General features: G+C 33.4%; 1 protein-coding gene across 10 annotated transcripts in view; it reads left to right on the forward strand.

Annotated features, from left to right (window-relative positions):
- The window catches only part of LOC125667503 (leucine-rich repeat-containing protein 43-like), a 19,592-nt gene extending 5,696 nt beyond the window's left edge, over positions 1 to 13,896 (forward strand). The window contains exons 10-18 of one of the 10 annotated variants that reach the window (XM_056153191.1): positions 421 to 444; positions 1,824 to 1,947; positions 2,247 to 2,491; positions 2,870 to 2,941; positions 4,739 to 4,957; positions 8,367 to 8,421; positions 11,428 to 11,478; positions 12,734 to 12,985; positions 13,520 to 13,896. In XM_056153191.1, the coding sequence (XP_056009166.1) occupies positions 421 to 444; positions 1,824 to 1,947; positions 2,247 to 2,491; positions 2,870 to 2,941; positions 4,739 to 4,957; positions 8,367 to 8,421; positions 11,428 to 11,478; positions 12,734 to 12,978 (1,035 nt within the window). In that variant the 3' untranslated portion in view covers positions 12,979 to 12,985; positions 13,520 to 13,896. Of the gene's footprint in view, positions 1 to 420; positions 445 to 1,823; positions 1,948 to 2,246; positions 2,492 to 2,869; positions 2,942 to 4,275; positions 4,402 to 4,738; positions 4,958 to 8,366; positions 8,422 to 8,536; positions 8,680 to 11,427; positions 11,479 to 12,733; positions 12,986 to 13,519 lie in introns of those variants that run through there. The other 9 variants (XM_056153188.1, XM_056153194.1, XM_056153190.1 and 6 more) reach the window with 9 other exon arrangements.
- Positions 13,897 to 14,770: the final 874 nt, after the last annotated feature.

Consider the following 14,770-nt stretch of genomic DNA (forward strand, 5'->3'; position numbering starts at 1 on the left):
CACGACGAACATGCATGGATCGTAATTAGTTGCTTAACGGTACATCTGTACTAGTAAAGAAAAATACCATGTAGTGTCAGTCCATCATAATCAATGATATCAGTGTGTTGAACATTTTGTAGCCATTTATACATTTTACCTGGTTAAGGTGATCATTGCTAATTTCTTTATGCAGCATATTGTTCAACATCAATTTCATATTGTGAACTTGATACATAATCAGTGGAACTTGAATACAAGATGATTGCTTGATTTCGGTTTTGTGTGTTTTACTATCAAAATCAGTTTTGAATCCTCCAAGTCAAAAAATTAAGATCTGTGTCATGTACATAACATGTTTATCATGTGTCTAAAAATTTTCAAAACTGTAAGCTTTGTATAGTATGTGTGTATGTTCATCGTGTGTTGTGATAAATTAAGCAGAAAAAGACGGTCCACTTTAAGGTAGGTTAACAAGGAAAGAGGTATATTTATTGCAATTTTTTCTTAAGATTGAGGTTTCAATATTTGATGGGCTTTTTCACTTATTAGACTTCATTATTTTGTCCTTTTGAAGCACTCGTATATACTGGGATTGCTTTTATTGTCAAATAAGATCATTTCATTTAGTGATGTTTTTGATTAACCATACAATTCATATGTACATGTCTCTATATAAAGATAACATATATAATATATATATAAATATACATTTGTACATATATGAATAATGATGGTGTTTTTCAAAACATCTCAAAAATGGTGAAGGGGCAAATTTTTACAGTTTTTAAGTTCATGGTGCACTTTTTCTTGGTAATTATTAAGTCAACATTGATACATGTAAGTAGAAATTTTGGGTCCCAAGTACAAATTAGAGTTCTGTCCTTGCTACAAACTTGTGGAGGGCTGTTATCAACATTATGGGACAACACAGAATTAACATTGTGTGATTTTTCAATCTCCTATCTACTACGGAGATGATGAAGAATCATTGTTAGCTCACCTGTGAGCTTTTCTAATTAGTCTCGTCTGTCAGTCATCTGTAAACTTTTCACCTTTTCAACTTATTAGGTCTATTAGGGCAATTATCCTCATGTAGTGTAAGATCAAGTTTGGTGGTACCATGACCCCTAGGCCAAGGCAGAGCTACGATGGATTCAAAGTTTAAAATAGGTTATTGCGGTATATACATGTATTTTGAATGAAGGTCTTTTCAATGTATACACATTTACATGAATGTTAAATTGCAAGCAATTATTATTATTATTATTATTTTATTCATTTATAAAGCGCAAAATTACAAATAGTTTCTATGTGCTGTACAATGTTTGTGCTAATAATCATTGATAATATACCAATAAAGACCTGCAAGAGCTATAAAGGAAATGATAAAACAATAGAAAGAATTTAAATAAAACATGGTAGTAAAATGACAATCACATGAAGTCTAGACAGACATTTCCTCATGGTGCTCAGGTGAGTGATATGGCCCATTGGCCTCTTTGGGTTTTTTTTTGGGGGGGGGGGGTGTTGTTAAAATTTTGTGTTTTGAGAAAAAAATCACATCTTTGTGTGACCTTGATTTCATAAATGAACAGTTATATATAAACATGTCTTTTTATTGTAGTTTACTACTGCCTGTTCATGGAGAATTTCAATTTGTGGAAAATGTCCAAAATACAAAAAAATAATAATAATAAAAATTAGGTCTCCATCACCCCCTCCCCACGCCACTCAGTGGCACTCGCCAACCCACATAAATTGTACAGTAGTTAGAATGACAATTCGGTAGGAGAGGTCTATCAATTTTGAGTTCTAAGTTCTGATAATTTTGTTAATTGTAGACTAGTCCAATTCCTGAGGAGGATGAATTACGATTGCACTCAGAACAGAGTCAGAACACAGAGGCTGTCAAAAACGTGAACTTCACTGCTCAGCCAGAAGTTGTGTCGGCTAGAGAACCGACGGGTAAAATTAGGATAAATTAATTCAGCTTTTAATTAAAGTAACCTTTACTGTATATTTACTTACTCATTAAAAGAAAGTTTGAATTTGTGAGATTGTGATTTACATGAAGGTTTTAGCTACCATCATGTCTGTCCATGCATGCATTATCAAAGGTTTTCAAAAATTTTCGACAATATAACCTTGACATCTTAGAAGATGCAGATTTGGAATTTTGAAAAAAAAGTGATTCCCTGGTGATTGGCCTCACAAATTGTTTCACACAAATAAGTCCACTCGGAATCTGACATGAAATTTTACAGCTGAATATGAGCGACCCCCAGATGAGATCCCCATCTCAGTGACCCCCAAACATAGTGAGTTAATGAATCAGGAAGAGGAAGAGAAGGCTAAAACAGATATTCAAATGGAGGCAATTAAGTCGGAGGGAGGAATGTGGGCAGAGGAGATGGAACTGAACTGGTCTCAAGTGGCAGTCAGGGATGATCTTCTGACCCTGCGGAACTTTTTCAAGCAAGGAATGGATTTTTCTGTAGTAGAAGAACTTGTGAGTAGTTTTTTTCCCTGTGAAAGTAAAATATGGTATTGTATTTTGTCCATTAAGATAATTCAGATAAAGTTTTGATGCGTTTCTTTTTGAGCTTTAGTGAACACTGATTCAATTTTTATTACCATATGGAATTTTAGCAAATATAGTTTTATATCTTCAATGTTTAATCTTGAATAATCCTTTTCCATAATCTGTTGCTTTATATGGTTATTAAGTAGGTGCATATCTTCCAAATTTTCTTTTTAGATTTGTTCTTTTGCTTGCAGCTTATTCGTGTAAAATATTTTTACTGTTTTTCCAGTAAACAAAATAATGATTATCATAAACAGACAAGAAAGTTCACATGAAGCTTATGAGTAACATGGCTAATTTTAGACCAATCTGATGCCCCTAACCCCTGAACACTCTGAAACTGGGTCTCGTCAACAATCTGCAAATGACAAGAAGGTTGTTATATGAACCATGCTCTGGTTTGGATGTTTGATGTGTTTCTGTAGATATTCATGTAGTCAGCGTATATTATAACCACTGCATAAGCATGATAATTAATTCAAGCTTTGAATTATGTGGTTTTTAGATGGACACAGAAACAAATGTTAATGCTATTTTATAAGGGACAGGGGTTTGAGAAGGGAGGTGTTTTTAAGTATCCTCTAAAATAACTTTCATTGTGTTTGTCCATCTAAAATATACCACCAAGAAGGTTTCTCTGAAATCACAGGTACTGCAGGCATGTAGAAACAGGGAGGGGAGGGGAGGACCTGCCTCCCCCCCCCCCTTTTTTTTGACAATGTTCATTTTCTGTTATGTTTGCATGCAAAGGTAATTATTTTCAAATGCAAAATGAGGTGTATTGGCTGAATGCCTCCCTTCCATTGTTCTAATAGAAGTAATAAGTAATAAATTGTATGAAATTCAAAGTAAGCTTGAACTGATGAATTCAATCCATGTAATGATGTATGTATGGGTTTCAACCCCACCCCCACTATTTAGGATTGTTTTCTTTTAAACTTGAAAAACAATGCTATGTGCCTGTATTGTACATGTTTCTCAAGAATCCAGCAGCTTTATGGCATTTGTTTTACAGCAGATTAAAGTATTGCTAAATCCTTCAAACATTGGTACTGCTAAACTTAACTCCCCCATGCTCCTGAGCTCAGATTTATAAAATACCTAAATACCTATCTTAATGGGTGGTTACTCTTATTCATTCTCTCTCACACACACACATACATTCATACATGTATACACACACACATACATACATACATGTATACACACACACATACATACATACATGTATACACACACACATACATACATACATGTATACACACACACATACATTCATACATGTATACACACACACATACATTCATACATGTATACACACACACATACATTCATACATGTATACACACACACATACATTCATACATGTATACACACACACATACATTCATACATGTATACACACACACATACATTCATACATGTATACATACATATATATATGCAAAGGGATTTAGGAACACAATATCAGACCTTGAGTTTAAATTCATTTATTACATGCATGAAACCAGATGTTAGTTGCATAGTGCCACTTCTGTGCAGTATAACCTATGCTTTTTTTGATGCTGGGTTTGGGTGAAGTTCTGTGGCAATTAGTTTTGTGCTGTACTACTGCTACACTAAATCACATATCAGGTCTTTGCAGTTTAGCTTGTGCTTTTGCCTGTGCTGTGTGCTTGTGCTGTGTTACATAGGAGTGTGTGTTACAGGTTCTTTGCTATCAGAATGATGACGTGTCAGATCCAGGCACACCCACTACTAAAGGCAAGGAGGTCAAGGACAAAAAAGACAACAAGGACGCCAAGAAATCAGATAAGAAAGATGATAAAGGAAAAGTAAGATGTGCTAACTATTGTTGCCGCTTTACTGTGTGGGATTTTTAATGTGTTTACTGTGTATGACTCAACTGATTTAACAATAAACATATATGTGGCATAAAGTTTTCAGATCTTTTTAATTGAATTTAAATTCAGCTGCAAAATTTATAAAAAAAAAAAAAAATTAAAATCATATTCAACAATATCCATCCATGATTGCAACAATAAACTGAAATTCATTCATAAATTACTGATTGATTTAATAGCATCCTAAATCAATTATTGACAAAAGAAATAAGTGCTAATCTTTTAATTACAAAAAAATCATGTTCATAGTTTTTTTTATAAATCAAAGGGAGGAAAAGATGAAAAGAAAGATGACAAGAAAGGAGGCAAGAAAGGTAAAAAAGAACCAGAGGTTGAGCTGAAGCGGATGCCAGCCACCTACACCACTCTGGCCACCTGGCACATTCCATTGATGGATTTCCTAGAGGGAGAGTTTGAATTCCGATCTGTCTTCACTCAGGGAGGAGTGGAGGTAGCTTCTACAGTCAAGAGTTTGGAAATTAACAAAGTAAGTGTCAGAAGTGTGGAAATTAACAAAGTAAGTATCAGAAGTGTGGAAATTAACAAAGTAAGTGTCAGAAGTGTGGAAATTAACAAAGTAAGTGTCAGAAGTGTGGAAATTAACAAAGTAAGAATCAGAAGTGTGGAAATTAACAAAGTAAGTGTCAGAAGTGTGGAAATTAACAAAGTAAGTGTCAGAAGTGTGGAAATTAACAAAGTAAGTATCAGAAGTGTGGAAATTAACAAAGTAAGTGTCAGAAGTGTGGAAATTAACAAAGTGTCAGAAGTGTGGACATTATCAAAGTAAGAATCAGAAATGTGGAATTAACAAAGTAAGTGTCAGAAGTGTGGAAATTAACAAAGTAAGTGTCAGAAGTGTGGAAATTAACAAAGTAAGTATCAGAAGTGTGGAAATTAACAAAGAAAGTGTCAGAAGTGTGGAAATTAACAAAGTGTCTGAAGTGTGGAAATTATCAAAGTAAGTAACAGAAGTTTAGAAATTAACAAAGTAAGTGTCAGAAGTGTGGAAATTAACAAAGTAAGTATCAGAAGTGTGGAAATTAACAAAGTAAGTGTCAGAAGTGTGGAAATCAACAAAGTAAGTGTCAGAAGTGTGGAAATCAACAAAGTGTCAGAAGTGTGGAAATTAACAAAGTAAGTAACAGAAGTGTGGAAATTAACAAAGTAAGTGTCAGAAGTGTGGAAATTAACAAAGTAAGTGTCAGAAGTGTGGAAATTAACAAAGTGTCAGAAGTGTGGAAATTAACAAAGTAAGTATCAGAAGTGTGGAAATTAACAAAGTAAGTGTCAGAAGTGTGGAAATTAACAAAGTAAGAATCAGAAGTGTGGAAATTAACAAAGTAAGTGTCAGAAGTGTGGAAATTAACAAAGTAAGCGTCAGAAGTGTGGAAATTAACAAAGTAAGTGTCAGAAGTGTGGAAATTAACAAAGTGTCAGAAGTGTGGACATTATCAAAGTAAGAATCAGAAATGTGGAATTAACAAAGTAAGTGTCAGAAGTGTGGAAATTAACAAAGTAAGTAACAGAAGTGTGGAAATTAACAAAGTAAGTGTCAGAAGTGTGGAAATTAACAAAGTAAGTGTCAGAAGTGTGGAAATTAACAAAGTGTCAGAAGTGTGGAAATTAACAAAGTAAGTAACAGAAGTGTGGAAATTAACAAAGTAAGTAACAGAAGTGTGGAAATTAACAAAGTAAGTGTCAGAAGTGTGGAAATTAACAAAGTAAGTGTCAGAAGTGTGGAAATTAACAAAGTAAGTGTCAGAAGTGTGGAAATCAACAAAGTGTCAGAAGTGTGGAAATTAACAAAGTAAGTAACAGAAGTGTGGAAATTAACAAAGTAAGTGTCAGAAGTGTGGAAATTAACAAAGTAAGTGTCAGAAGTGTGGAAATTAACAAAGTGTCAGAAGTGTGGAAATTAACAAAGTAAGTATCAGAAGTGTGGAAATTAACAAAGTAAGTGTCAGAAGTGTGGAAATTAACAAAGTAAGAATCAGAAGTGTGGAAATTAACAAAGTAAGTGTCAGAAGTGTGGAAATTAACAAAGTAAGCGTCAGAAGTGTGGAAATTAACAAAGTAAGTGTCAGAAGTGTGGAAATTAACAAAGTGTCAGAAGTGTGGACATTATCAAAGTAAGAATCAGAAATGTGGAATTAACAAAGTAAGTGTCAGAAGTGTGGAAATTAACAAAGTAAGTAACAGAAGTGTGGAAATTAACAAAGTAAGTGTCAGAAGTGTGGAAATTAACAAAGTAAGTGTCAGAAGTGTGGAAATTAACAAAGTGTCAGAAGTGTGGAAATTAACAAAGTAAGTAACAGAAGTGTGGAAATTAACAAAGTAAGTAACAGAAGTGTGGAAATTAACAAAGTAAGTGTCAGAAGTGTGGAAATTAACAAAGTAAGTGTCAGAAGTGTGGAAATCAACAAAGTGTCAGAAGTTTGGAAATTAACAAAGTAAGTAACAGAAGTGTAGAAATTAACAAAGTAAGTGTCAGAAGTGTGGAAATTAACAAAATAAAAAGTAAAAGTGTGGAAATTAACAAAGCATGTACATGTATCAAAAGTGGAAATTTGCAAGATAAGTACACAGTATCAAATGTTGGGAAATAAATGAAGTGAATATTAAAATGTAGAAGTTTGGAGAGTAGACATCAGAGGTATGGAAATTTAGAAAGTAGGTGTCAGATGTGTAGAAATTAGCAAAGTAAGTACAAAAATGTGGACATAAAAGGAGTAGGCATCAAAAGTGTGAACATGAACATGTTAAACATCAAAAACATGGAAATCACTCTCTACATACATGTATATGAGCCAATGATTTTTATATGCCCGTCGAAGATAGGATGTATTACGGTATACTGTTGTTCATCTGTCTGGACCTTGTAGACCAACTGCAAAATAAACCGTAAGCCCCAAGATTTTACAACTTGGTACATTTGATCACTTTGAGAGGAAGATGACTATTGTTTATCAAGGTCAAAGGTCAAGGTCGTAGTATCAGTTAATAGGAAAACCTTGTAGGAAGAATACATACCAAACTATTGGAGCCAGGATCTTACAACTTAATACATTTAATCACCATGATGAGAGGAAGATGCCTATTGTGTTGAAGGTCAAGGTCATAGTATCAGTTCATAGAAAAACCTTGTAAACAGAATTCAATCCGAACTATTGGGACTAGGACTGTCAATCTTGGAACACATACTCCGCATGCCAAGTGGAGGACGCCTTTCATTCTTCAAGGTCAGAGATCAAGGTCATAGTATCACTTAGTAGGAAAACCTTGTAGGCAGGATACAGACTGAACCGTTGGGGCTAGGACTGTCAAGTTTGGTACACATACACCTTATACCAAGCGGAGGATACCTGTTGTTTCTCTAGGTCAAGGTTGTTGTATCACATAGTAGAAAAACCTCGTTTTTGTTTTCCAGATTTTTTTCCCGTAATGAACCCTAGTATTGCCCTGAAATTTTGAACCTCCCTCTCAGAGAAATACATAATCAGTTCACATTTCAACTTGATTGGTGCACCGTGACCTACTTTAGGGCAAAAAGTAGGTAAAATAGTTTTTTGGATTTTTCTCACCATGGATAACGGGTGTATGTTTTACCGTTAGCGGTACTCTTGTTCATTACGTGAAGAAAAAATCCAGTGTGACAAGTGAAATGATTCTTGATAAATGATATGTGTAATGCAGAGGACACAATTTATTGCTTTACTATAATCACAAAACAGCCTGTGTTATTTGGAGGTGAGTGGTTATCCTGTTTTTAATGTCACAGTGACAAAATGGCAGTACTGGAACTCCCTCTTTATTATCTTTATCTCAAGGAAGGGGGGTTGAAACTCTTATTGTGTAAGAAAAAGTAAAATTGTTATCTCATGATTCTTTTATTTTAGAAAGAAAAAGACAAGAAAAAACCAGGCTCATCAAAAGCAAAGAAAGATGGAAAAGGTCAGTGAAAGATAAACAGGACTTGCTTCTTGAATTTCTTGGATGCATGTGCTCTTTTTCTCTTGAGTTACCACACTTTGATGTTATTTATTCATTTTGTCATTTTTGATTACAGGCACACCAGGTAATTCAATGTACTCATTTGTATAACAAAATATATTTCATTTCCTACCAATACATGTAAACCTTTCATCATATGATATAACTCACATAATATTATTTCAAATTCATGTTATTTGGTCATGAACCACCCCCCCCCCCCCCCCCCCTTTCAAGAATTCCATTGCTTTAACATTTCACTTTTGATATTAGTAAATCAGACTATGTCTCCCTATAACATCTTAATTCAATGTTAGTTTTTTAATGAATGAACACAGCATGTGAGAATAGAGTTATCATGATGGAGTTGGAGGAGATATTGATATGTGATTCTTGGTGAGAGTAAGTGTGTGAAACACTGTTAAGGTGTGTGTGCATATTGCTACTAGATGTCTATGGTATAAGGGAGTGTCTCGCCTTGTGGAGCCCTTGTTGAATTGAATGTATATAAGGTTATTGGGTCTGTAACTGTTATGAAATTAATGGAGCAGTATTAACACATTTCTTCACTGAGTTTTCATTCTTCACAATTTGTTAAAAAATCCATCACTAAGTAAGCATACTGGTTGACAGATTTAAATGAATATTGTATATAATTATTCTCAGGTATGAAGTCATGATATAATTATGTAATATACCCGTATATGCATGTATGTACTGTGATATATATTTATGAAAATGCTAATTAGTGCTATCTAGATGTATGCATTGTATTGCATGTATTTCACTTAATCAGATAGAATCACTTTCAGATAGAATCACTTTCAGATAGAATCACTTTCGGTCCAAGAACATACTATTTTTTTTTTCTCAATATGTGGTTGAAGAGTTGTGTCCTTTTGTGAAACATTGACATCCCACAAAAATTAGCAACTATGACAGTGTGTAACATTTAATAGCATTTTCCTGGTGCATCTATGAAAATCAAACTGTTCAGTTGTCTGTCAGGAATTTAATCACTTAAACATTTTTTTTCCTTTGTTAATTGAACTCGAACTTCAAACCTTGCTTATCTCAAAATAGCAAATGTAAACTATATACAGGGTGTTTCAAAATTTGCCCATTTCAATTTCTTAATGCCTTTAAAAATTTAAATCTTCCTATCATGTAATGGGTTTATTTCCAAGATTACACCACTACCAAAACATAATGAAATGTTTTACATCTTTCAATTTTTGTTATGTCGTCAATGAAACACATTTGAACCAAATTGAAGTTGGTCTTGCAACAAAACACTGATGTACGTTGTGAAAGGTTTTTTTTTATGAGTGTCAATCAGCATATGCTGATATAAGTCTGATGATGAAGAAATACCCAGAACATCTAAAACTGCAAATGAGAATGGTGAGGATGTTACGGTCCCAGGAAATATCTTTATCTCATTGGACAGCTTTGATATCATCTTCACATTCCCTAGATCTTAACCCATCAGATTTTTTTCGAATGTAGAATGACAGATATGGAAATCAGTGATTTGCGTTTATGATCTTTATAAAAAGTTAGGAATAAACAAACTAAAATTTGATATCTATTTAGCAACTGAAAATGTGACAAGATATTTTGAAACACCCTGTATACTGCAGTAATATAGAAATACATCAATGATTAATTTTGCTATGTTGATATACAGTTAGATCTTAAAGTATCCATGCAACTCTGCACACAAATAAGTCAATAACATTGGAGCCAATCCAAAAATGTTAGGCTTCATTTATCGGGATGTCACCAATACAGAGCCTTTAGATTCTGAACCTGGATATTGGAAACTGATTTTTCACATCTGAAAATGCATTTTGTTTTTCTAATAGATGCAGTTTTGAAATGTTTGGAAATTTTGGCTAAAACTAAAGTGTCTGGATTAGTTAATAAAGCTGGATTAGCAATTTCTTTTTGGTGAAACAGCAGCTGTGACTTAATATAATGGAGTCATTGGACATTAGAGTACAATATTTTTGTGGATGCGTGATTAAATGTTCAGAAACTGCCTATTCGAGAAAGTTTAAAATTCATAATTATCAGCAGAGCTCTAGAATTTACATGAGCAAGTAGCTAAAACAAATCAGATTTTATTTGATGTTGAAAATAAGTAATTATTGTGTATCAGCTATTGGTTTACCCAGACTGCTTTATCTCCCCTTACAAGAGGATGCCTATACTCATTTCATTATGTGTTGCTTGAGAAGATATATAAACAAACACTTTCTACATCAGGGCTTCAGACCCAAAATTGACAGCAATGCTTCTTTACAAAGTTCTGTAGGATTTAGTATGATATCAAAGTCATCTTCTTTTTCCAGATTCTAGACGTTCCAGTGTTATTGGAAAACATAAAGGCATATTTATTTCTTATTTTGTTTGAAATAGAACTTCACACCTGTGCACTGATAAACACTGAGTGAATTGATATCTTTTCCTCCCAGTTTGATCAGTAAAAGTTCTGTGTGCTTTTCTATCTTTTCCTCCCAATATTTCACATAAAACCTAATATTTCTTCAATTACTTGATTTTTGACTGCTGCAATTTGGATTTGTTCCGAGGTGGTACAGAACTAATTGGATTCAAAGATTTTCCAAACTTATTTCTGTCCAAATAAGAAAAAAATACATTGTACTTCACTAGATTTCTAACTAGATTTCTTGTGTGTGAAGACTCCTCTTGATTGCATAGAAATACCACATTTATTTTTTCTGAGATTTTCTTGAAAAGGATTATGCTGCATATTACTAATTGTTCACGATAAAATGCTTTTCATTTTTAACTTCATAATTTCTAGATTTTCTTGATTTTAAACCAGTACGAGGATTTTTGTAAACTTTTTAGTCAGATATTATTGATCTTGTGATGCACAATGACAGACTACCATCATTATTGAAAGCGAAATACAAATGTTGTCTTTCTCCATAACAGGCAGTGCAAGATCTCGATCAAGGGAGAAAACTCCTAGCTCAGTGAGCTCACGTATGATGATTTGAAACCTAGTGATTAGATTATGATAGTTTTAGGATGCTGTATAGCAGCTGTTTAGGCTCCATGGTCATAGTGATTAATTTACTGTTTGTTTAGTGCATAATATGCATCATGGTTCAGAACTGCATTCTGGGAAATTGTTGCTCATTTTTACCTCTATGCTACCTACCTGCAGAAAGTTTGTTTTCTCTCTGAATGTGTGTTTATTACTATTGATAAGGTAAAAAGCAAAATGTTAAAAGAAGGAAATTGAGGATGTACATGGAGCCATTATACGGTTCAAATAATTCTGTAACCGTTAGAATTTTCCAGATTGTACTGATATATCAATTGAAATTAGAAGGTAATTTCAGGTCTAATTAATCTATAATAGATTAATATATTTACAGGTATCTTTGTTTTTGCTCACTTTGTCTTTGTAGATATATAGTAAATATTAGTATTTTTAAATCTGTGTAATGTATAGATAAATGCATTTTTGAATCAAATTAAATTTAATGATAGTCTTTTAATTTGATGATGTAATATCATGTCAAATTCAATTAGTTGTGAATTTCATATGGGTTGAATGTTAACTAGTAATATTTGTTCGTTGATTATTATCTTATACTAAAATTAGCTGCCATATACTTAAGAGGGTATACTACAATGTCATAATTACTGACTTCCTCTTAAAATATAAATATTAGCAATATTTGTCTATTCCTTTTAGATTGAATTGCCTAGCTGAGTAGCTCAGTAGTTTATCATGTTGACTGCTGAACTGTAGATCATTGTGGGTTGGAATCCAGCAGGGGTTTTGAATTTTTTTTTCAGATTACTTTCTACTAAAACCGCATTTTTTGACTAAATAAAGTAAATTTGAAAGTTTTCAATTTCAAAATATTGCTGTACATATCCTCCACTTTTCATCCATATCAAATTTCTCTGGTGTAACATTACTCCTTAACATTGTACTTATATAAGTAAATTTGTCACCTAACATTAATGTAGTATGAATTAAGTTTATTTTTGTGACAGGAAATCGTTCTACATGCAATTCTTTTCTGTGTTTGTTTCGATCATTATACTTAGCTGATTTTTCTTGATATGTAATATCACCTTTAGATGTGTACATGCAATAAGTCAGTCTTTCATAACGTGTCTTGCAATTTGGCTAAAATTGGTCACATCTTTTGGGGGGAAATTAGCACTTAGATTTATGTTCTTAGAAATGTGCATGAACAATCTGTTTTCCTTTTGTAAGATGGTGGAAGAAAACTGAGTGCAGCTGGGCAGAAGAATGCCAAGGACGATAAAAAGGGTGACAAAGGCAAAGGGGGTAAAGCCCCTGCTGCACAGGTGGCAGAGGAAGAGGAGGATCAGGGGCCACCCCCTCCATTGGAGGTCCAGATAGTAGTCAGGCTTCATCACTGGAAAACTGCCATGGACTCTTTAAAAGAGGAGGAAGAAAAGAACAAGGCCATGGCTGAAGAGCAACAACAAGGATGATGACCTGGTAAGAATCACAGAACCCAGCAGACACACAATTTACAATATGTTGAAATACCGCTAAGAAAACATGGTGGTAAGGATCTTTGTTACAATTAATTTTTGTTATACATGTAAAGGGTGGTATTCATATTGTAAGTATAATGTTACTGTGAAAACAATTTTTGGATGTAATATCAAACATCTTCTATAAATAAAAATCATTTCATAACATGGATATAAGAAATAATACATTCCATACCTTATGCAACTATCTAATATGAGAAAATCGTCATTCAGTGTCAACATAATTATAATATTATGCTACACTCTGAAAGACATAAATTTATAATGAGATCAGTAATATAAATGAATGAACATGAAAATTTTGACATTGCTAGTGAGGCTTCTTGTGAATTAGAGTGAATATTCAAAATAATAAGTAAGGACTGTATGATGTACAGTAAGGAAATTCATGCAAGTATTTACTCTATATTACAAACTTAACAGAGAAAAATCCTGACTTTACTGTGAACATTTAGAGTTTCATGCTCTTTTGCAGATTATCTGAACGTTGAATTTCCCTTGGTATGAATATTGACAGATTTGTTAAGTTTCATCTTCATCTCGCTGATTGTCTCCATTCAATCCAAATAGACAAACTATTCGGGTGGTATTTATGTGATTTCATCAGTTGCATTGAAAGTATGATTACATAATCCAGTAATCTACTTTTCAATTTATAACAGAGGCTCAGATTGTTAAGCATTTGTAAAGAATGACTATTGTAGCATAATATTGAAAATCCACAAGAGCACCCATTGTATGGACAAATACTGTATATATACATTGTCACTATGATGAATTCTGTACAGATAATGTGATATCATGACTATCTATGTTTTCTGTGATAATTAATAAAATGTTACTTGTTTCAAATTAGTTTTGCATTTTCTGTTGAACTTTTAAGTTCACTTAAACCAGCAGTCTAGTTTTGGTGGTTTTTTATACGCCTATTAAAGATGGGACGCATTATAGTATGGTGTTGTCCATCTGTCCAGACCTCATTGGCAAAAGGAACCATAAGCTCCACGATCTTACAACTTGGTACATTTGATCACCATAATGAGAGGAAGATGCCTATTGTTTTCAAAGGTCAAGGTCATAGTGTCAGTTAATAGGAAAACCTAGTAGGCAGGATACAGACCAAACGATTGGGGCTAGGACCGTCAAACTTGGTACACATACGCCTCATGCCAAGTGGAGAATGCCTTTTGTTCTTCAAGGTCAAGGTAGTAGTATCAATTAGGTGAAAAACCTTATAGGCAGGATGCAGACTGAACCATTGGGCTAAGATCGTCAAACTTGGTACACATACTCCTCATGCCAAGTGGAGGGCACCTTTTGTTCTTCAAGATCAGATATGTCAAAGGTCAAAGTATCACTTAGTAGGAAAACCATGTAGGTAGGATACAGACCGAACCGATGGGACTAAGACGGTCAAACTTGGTACATATATACCTTACTATGGAGCGCCAAATTAACATAAACTCAATTATTTGAAGATATCATCAATTCAATTATTTCTCTCTTTAATTGAATTAATGCACACATTAAATCAATTATTGCTCTCATTAAATGAATTAATGCGTGCTTCAATTCAATTATTGCTCTCCATCAATTGAATTAATGTGTGCATCAATTGAATTAATGAGAGCAATAATTGATTTAATGCATGCATTAATTCAATTATTGCTCTCTTCAATTCAATAGATGAGCACATTTATTCAATTATTGCTCTCATTAATTGAAT

The sequence above is a fragment of the Ostrea edulis genome, chromosome 1 (assembly GCF_947568905.1).
Source record: "Ostrea edulis chromosome 1, xbOstEdul1.1, whole genome shotgun sequence".
In the NCBI taxonomy this organism is placed as follows: Eukaryota; Metazoa; Mollusca; class Bivalvia; order Ostreida; family Ostreidae; genus Ostrea; species Ostrea edulis.